At 40.1% G+C, this 7846-nt stretch overlaps 1 protein-coding gene across 3 annotated transcripts; it reads left to right on the forward strand.

Moving 5' to 3' along the window:
* Positions 1-523: 523 nt before the first annotated feature.
* sp3a (sp3a transcription factor) lies at positions 524-5508 on the forward strand. Of its 3 annotated transcripts, none has more exons than XM_033986751.2 (6): positions 524-688; positions 1101-1189; positions 1525-2674; positions 3067-3253; positions 3515-3711; positions 4229-5508. In XM_033986751.2, the coding sequence occupies exons 1-6, from the start codon at positions 682-684 to the stop codon at positions 4519-4521; spliced, it is 1923 nt and encodes a 640-aa protein (XP_033842642.1). In that variant the 5' UTR covers positions 524-681; the 3' UTR covers positions 4522-5508. The 3 variants fall into 3 exon arrangements, with proteins under 3 accessions (XP_033842642.1, XP_033842643.1, XP_055086695.1); XM_055230720.1 differs by lacking the exon at positions 524-688 and adding an exon at positions 699-845; XM_033986752.2 differs by lacking the exon at positions 1101-1189 and having other exon boundaries at positions 531-688.
* The last annotated feature ends 2338 nt before the right edge of the window (positions 5509-7846 follow it).

Below are 7846 nucleotides of genomic sequence, written 5' to 3' on the forward strand. Positions count from 1 at the left end.
TGCTCTACTCTAGCTAGAAATTCTTCTTTCTGTATTATAAACAGCACTAATTTTATATATATATATATATATATATATATATATATATATATATATATATATATATATATATATATATATATATATATATATATATATACATACATATAAAATATATATATACACATATAAATAAGTGGCATGTACTTACTTATGCATATTTGAAAACAGAGACAGTTCTAACTTTATTGTGCACTGTACATACCATGTAATAAAGACAGTGTAGCCTATTATACTTAAGCCTTAAGGAGTCTATTTTATTATTCTATCTACACATGTCTGACTCAGACTGTATGACAGCCACACGCATATGCAGCCTTTGGTGAAAAGCAGAAATCTGTTAATAAACAGGAGGAATACGCAGATTGCTTCAACAAAGGGTGATTGACAGACCAGTGAGCAAATGAGAGAATGGACCGCAATTCCTGCAGCCAATCACATTTGCTGAGGACGGCGGGATTTCCGTATGTGACGCAAGCGCTCCAGTCAACAGAGCAGGCCCCACCCTTTGTGTTACCTTCTGCCCGTCAATCAAAATAAAAAATCTGACACTTAGCTACTACTGTTGTACAATCAATATAGTCTGATCATGCACGGCGACGTGTGACTATTAGGACTGTTTGTTTTACGACAGGTCACGCAATGACTGGTATGTAAATGCGTCCTCTTATTCCGCTAAGCGATCTCTGGCATCCTATAGCTAAATTAGCTCGCTAGCAGGCTACAGCTATGAGCCACAGTGGTGCTTCTTGTTGATATTGCTAATCATCCCTAGCATTGCTAGCTTCAACAAACTACTTGCGCTGGTAAGTTTTATGACATGGATTGGCTCGCCCTTAAAATCAGTATTGATAGTTTTCGGTGTTTTATAGCTTATATCAGTGAATGTATTTGGAAGAACAAACACTTTATTGAAGAAGATATAATTGTATTGTTAGCTATAAGTTGCTAGCTTTTTGAGCTAGTGCTATGTTTGGTTCTCGTAAACTCAAACGTGTAGGCTATTTAGCTAACGTTGGCTCAAATCGACTTCGTCCTTATAGTAATTTTCTGCATTCTAGCTCCAGAGCAGCCTTTAAAACCCGCGGATATGGACGTGGAGAGCAGTCAAAGCGACTTTTTACAACAGGAGGATAGCAGGAACTCTCAGGTAAGGCTTCCCGCTCATCGGTGTAGCTTCTACGTGTCGTAAAAATGTTAGCATTGACAAAGGTCTGCAGAGAGGTTTGCTGTGCACGTTTGAATTTTGGAAAGATTTCTTGTTGGTTTGAAACCCCTCCCCTCTGTCCTGGGCTGGTGTCTACGTGCTCTCATTACTCGTTATGTTGCTACTTTGACTCAATTCAACAGTCGTTGCTCCTCCCAAACTTCACACATTTCACGTGATCGCACACTGGCGCTCACCCCAAAACACGTGTCTTATCTTTTAACATTAGTAAGTTGTATATAGAGTATGTAGTCTCACGGTCATGATTGTGCTTGCAGACAACAGATGCGACTTCTTCACAACTGACTGGGACTGACGAATCTACAATGATGCAGATCCAAAATCAAGGGATATTAACATCAAATGGACAGTTTGTTCTTCCTCTGCAAAACCTTCAGACACAGCCAATCTTTGTGACGTCGGGAACTGACACCTCTTCTGCCAACTCAGTGCCTAACATTCAGTACCAAGTAATTCCTCAGATACAGACTGCAGATGGACAGTTGAGCTTCTCCACCTCTAGTGTAGAGGGGGCAGCTTCCGGTCAGATCCAGATCTTACCTGATGGTAGTGTTACATCAGCAAACATCCTCAACAATCAGACTCTCATATCACAGAGTGGAAATGTGCAGCAGATCCAGGGGGTTTCACTTGGCAGCTCCACGTTCAACAGCCATGGTCAGGTTGTTACTAATGTGCCTATGGGACTGCCCGGGAACATTACTTTTGTTCCTATTAACAGTGTGGACTTGGACTCTCTTGGTTTGTCTGGTGCACAGACTATTGCTACAGGGGTCACAGCTGATGGCCAGTTAATAATGGCCAGTCAGCCAATGGAGACTTCAGAGGATCAGTCAAAGTCCGGAGACCAGCTGACACAGACACTACCAGGGCATGAAACCACAACAAATGCAGAGATTTTTGTGCCAACGTCTTCCGCAACGCTACCTAATCAATCCAGTCAGTCAGATCTGCTGTCCGACGTGGCCTTGTCATCTGCAGTTTCAGACACAAACAGCACTCTGCAGGGAGGCTTCATCCAACCAAATTCTGAGCAGAGCGCCCAGGTGTCATCTGCTCAGCCCATCCTCCAGCTGCAGCAGCTGCCTGTGCAAAGCACTAACGGGCAAGCAGTGCAGTCTGTGGGCGGAGCCCAGGGCCTTCAGAATGTGCAGCTACTCAATCCGGGCACCTTCATCATCCAAGCCCAAACGGTCACACCATCAGGTCAGATCCAGTGGCAGACCTTTCAGGTGCAGGGAGTGCAGAACTTGCAAAACCTCCAGCTGCCTACAACACCACCCCAGCAGATAACACTGGCCCCAGTCCAGACGCTCTCACTGGGTTCCAATCAAGTGACTATCCCCAATCTGCAGACAGTCACTGTTAACTCAGTGACACAGGAGGCACAGACAGACATTCCTGGAGGTGCAGTACATTTTTTTTATTTGTAAAAACACAAAAACTATGTTTTTTTTAAAACTAACCTCTTCAGACAAATAATAATAATAACAACATACTGTTATTAAATGTTTTTTTGTCTGAAAGTTATGCAATATTTACATTACTTTACAGGGACTAAAACAACGGTCTACTTTAAAATAGTTGTAAATACCATGAAAATATCTTAATGTTGGGAAATGTGATGCATGACATGTACAATATGGCCATCTGTTATTCCAAAATGGTGTCATACTAAAAGCTATACTAAAATGTATTTGTTAATATATTATTATTATTGTTGTTGTGTTAATGTAACTCGTAGACTATACAAGATTCCTTTGGTTAATGGTTGAGTTATTAACACTTTTACTGTGCAGGCATCAGGATAAAAGAAGAGCCAGACACAGGAGACTGGCAGTTGAGCACTGACTCCACCCTGAACACAAGCGACCTGTCACATTTACACGTCAGGATGGCTGAGGAGGACGATCAGCTCGGACAGGAGGGCAAAAGGTTACGCAGAGTGGCATGCACCTGCCCCAACTGTAAAGACTCTGTGGGAAGGTGAGTTAAGCCTGTCTCAAACAGCACTGTTTGTGTGGTGTATGTATGTTTTTTTAATTTTTTACTTGGTGTCCCCATTTTGATTGATTTGGAAGGTTACCTCTCTGTCACAGCTAATCACATGTGTTAACTCTGTCTGTTAACCAAATGTGCCAATTTTGTCCCATCATGACATTACTGATAATTTGGTCGTGGTCATGAAAATCAGTATTGTCACAGTGTGAAATTCACACCTTCTCTATCCATATGTGTGTTTCACAGGGGATCCGGCATGGGCAAAAAGAAGACACACATCTGCCACATTGCAGGCTGTGGTAAAGTGTATGGGAAGACGTCCCACCTGCGCGCGCACCTGCGTTGGCATTCAGGAGAGCGACCTTTTGTGTGCAGCTGGATGTTTTGTGGGAAGAGGTTCACACGCAGCGACGAGCTCCAGAGACACAGAAGGACACACACAGGTGCCCCTTTTACCCTTGATGTTTGCACTTTGCAAAAACAGACGTAAATGTGTTAATTTGGGCCCTGTAAAGTCTTTACTCATGTTAGAAACAAGAGTTCAATGGATTCCCATATAAAATATTAACTTACAAGCATATAACACAAAACAACACTAGATTAAATCAAATTAGTTTAGAAAGATGTATGTAATTTTACTGGTCCAAGACAAAAAGCTGTCAAAGGCATCAAATCTAACAAATCTGACACAGGAACTGCAGCAATCATTTAACCTTTGAAGAAACCTGCTTGAGACCTCTTGCTTTGGTTAAAGCCTTTGGTGTGAAGCAATGAGCTGCTTTTGTAACAACCCAAAGGAACATCATACCAGGACCTCATGTCTCAACTCCTGCTAAGCATCTTCCAGCATTGTTCAGCATTTTAGTGTTTTAATGTGTCCCAATGTGTGTCATATTCAAACCCATAAAATCTATTCAACATCTGGCCCTAACTTTTCACTCTGTATTTTGTGCGTGACAGGAGAGAAGAAGTTTGTCTGTCCTGAATGTTCCAAGCGCTTCATGCGGAGCGACCACCTGGCGAAGCACATTAAAACTCACTCAAACAAAAAAGGTATGAACTCTGGCAGCGCGGTAGTGGCCTCGATGGAGTCTGCCGGCTCTTCAGACAGTATCATCACCACAGCAGGCGGCACCACCCTCATCCTCACCAACATCCAGCAGGGCTCCAGTGCCGCCCAGGACATCCTGGCCAACGCAGAGATCCCTCTCCAGCTTGTCACCACGGTGCCAGCCGCGGAGGTCATGGAGTGATTTACACTCCACCCACGGACTTACTCCATACATTTTTATTCATGTTTTGAAGAAAAACTCAAATTCTACATATATAAATATATATTTTAACACAAAGTAGTGGGTCAGTGTCTATCCTCAGTGCTCACTGAGAGGAAACATGCAGTGGAGACTTGAGGGGGAAATACATTGCAGTAAACACAAGGAAATGCCTTATTTTGTATAATATTGTGTAGTTTGAAATGTAGGAAGCCATTTTGTTTTGTATCTATCTGATGAGTGTTTTCACAAATTATTTGTAAGTTGAGCAACTTTCTTTTGACTTTTGTTTATGATATATTCTCATAACGGCCTTAGTTGCCAAGCTTGTTCCATGTTCCTCCTGAGGAGTCACTTATTTTATCATGTTAATAATGTATTTGTTTTACGTCCACACAATTCTTCTTTTATTTTATGCATTTTTTGCATCCACTGCACTCCCTGTGCTTTCAATTTTGTATGTCCTTTTAAAATTTATATTTTGCAGATACAAATCAAACAATCAACATTTTGTAAGCTGTCTATGGGATACTGTTATAATTTACATTCTTAGCTTATAAACTTTTGTCCTTATCTCTATTTATACAAGGCTTTTCATAATTGATTTGTAATACAAAAAGCCTTACTTGCTCATTGTATGTTACCAGATGTTTTTTGTAAGAACCTTTTTGGGGTATTTCAAATTAAACCATGCATTTTAATATAAAAGCCATGTAATGAAGGTTATTGCCAAATTGGATTTAACACTCAGGTTTACTTGTGATCATAGACAAACCTGTCTGAGAGCCGGGTGGATGACAGGAAAAAGAGTTGATGGACCAAAAGCTCAGGCGTATTAAGTTGTCACCACGTTACCTGTGCTACTCCAGTCTCATCCTTTGTTCTTTATTTGGTTCTCTTTCATAGACAGGCCATGGTACTCTGCAGTATACTCTTTATATATAATTCATCTTTGTGTTTTTTCTTTATACCAATTCTCCATAGAAGATGAATGTTCACTATATGATATATAATATACGTTTAGTTGGCATTTTGTTTAATTATACATTCTCCATTTGTATTTGATTTTAACTTGAAATCGTTAAAGGCAAATCCCCTTCAGTTATGGGTTTACAGGTGATATAGGAATGACCTTTACAATTATGCATTTTTTTTTCTTCACTGGGACATGTTATGAGTTTATTATAAATCACTCAACATTGGAAAAATGTATTGAACACCGACGGTTTTTCTCACTTTTTTGCATAAATGTCAAACCTAACGTCAATATTAAGCCTCTTACACTGGTCTTTTTATACTAATTATTATTGTGTGTAGACCTTAAACACCCCTTGTGGGCCCCTAGTCCAGTAGATGTCACTACAGCCAAAGCAGCAGGTTTCACAGACTCTGATATGACCCCTTGACCTTGTGTTTAAAGTGCTGCTAACAGAAAGACAGGGGCCTCAGAGGCATTTTTACAGTGAGTGCAACATAAAATATTCAAGGTACCAGCTCTCTACCTGTACTGCACTTAAAGTTTGAAGAATGGGGTACTGCATTCTAGAAAAAAAAAAACTAAACAGCAGAAGCTTAGTCAGGAGGTTACTCTAATTCTTGGAGGAGTTTGCTAATGGGCTAGATAGTCCATAATTTCTAGTGGTTATTTTAACAGTAAATTGTAAACATAAATATTTAAGCAAAGAAGTCAATACGTTTTATCGAAAGAATGTGATGCAAATGATATGGTTTTGATGACGCCTCTGCCACAGCCTAATTTAGAGCAGCCAATCCGGCGCTGTATGTTCTGAGTGATGGTGTGAGTCCCGCCTTTTTCAGTTAGCATCAGTTAGCTTAGCAATATAGTTTACAGCGCGGAAAAACCGTTAGAACGAGGCTTAGTGAATAGTTTGTAGCAGTGACAAATTAACTCTAAGCTTAAAGGTGATGGTAAACTTCATCATAAGGAAAGATGGTAAAGTACAGTCAGGGAATGCTACGTGTAGGAAGACTTACTAACATTAATATTAAATAAATCTTAGTTATTATTTGCAGTTAGTGAAAAAGAAACACGTGTTTGTTCTAGTCATATCTCATACAAAACAATTTCTCACTCTAATCTCATCTGTGTTTAGGACATTTCCCTAATTAGGTGCTTCTATTTTTTAGTGTTATAACAATGGTGGTATGAGAGAGCGTATTAAAGGCTAGCTGGATTTAGAGCCTGTGAACATTATTAAAACTCCAGTCTATGAAAAGCTTTATCTCGTAAATCTGGCCAGAGAGCACATGCTTTTAAACTCTTTATCAATTTGCAGAAAACCATTCAAAAAAAAAAGAGATCCAGTCCGTTTTGCGGTTTCCTTTCATTTGCATAATTTAATGAGTCCTGTTCATTGTAATGCAGTACCAAGTGCTGCGGGAACATAGAATGACAGTTTGAGTTAATGAAATGTGTTAACGGTATCATCATTTACTTGTATGTTAATTAGCGCAATTAATTTCCCCTGCTCGGTAATCTGAATATTGTAATAATCTTTGCTTCCCTCCAGGAATGAAACCCACAAGACACAAACCTCTAGGACCATTGGGACATTTTTCATGAGTATGAATGATTTTTAAAAATGTATAAATAAACAGTGAATTTTAATGTGAACACTTTGTTTGAAACTCTGCTTTGTCCTATAGGAAGAGCTCAGAGAGTAAAGGATAATTGTCTGTCGTCACGGTTACCTGACCTCTGACCTGCCTGAGGAAGTGTCATGCTCTCTCTCCAGGATGAGGTGTGCTGCCCCGGTCGGTGCCGATAAAAGCTCCATAAGTGGATGTGCTCCTGGTGCCTTCAAGGAGGAGACACATCAGGAGGCAGGTGAGCGTGACCATGGGCACAGTTCTTTTACTTTGACCACCAGCTGAAGCAAACTCCTTCACAAACTGGCCCTGCCTTGTACCTCAGGTCAACTTAAGTCCTGAATAAAAGGTTAGCCTTACTAGTAGAAATAATGAATCAATTTATGCAAATGTTTTCTTCACTGAGAAATATTAATGGTTATTGATTGTATAACTGACCCCTTTCATGGTTTGTGTGGCAGTAAATTAAATGGAACCAGGCTTAAAATATCAGGGAGACAATGATTTCATGAGATTCTTTCAAACTACTCTGAGGACTTTTCAAAGCAGGACCAGCTAAAGCTATAGTCCCATTTGTTTCTTGCCCACCCATTAAGATCACTAACAATGCAAATTTAAATTCTTCCAACTGGAATATGGCCTGACTGGGAGGAGGGGGGTAGTTAGAAATAGTAAGACTTGATCTGCATGTTAAAAA

This window comes from Periophthalmus magnuspinnatus, chromosome 21 (genome assembly GCF_009829125.3).
Source record: "Periophthalmus magnuspinnatus isolate fPerMag1 chromosome 21, fPerMag1.2.pri, whole genome shotgun sequence".
In the NCBI taxonomy this organism is placed as follows: Eukaryota; Metazoa; Chordata; class Actinopteri; order Gobiiformes; family Gobiidae; genus Periophthalmus; species Periophthalmus magnuspinnatus.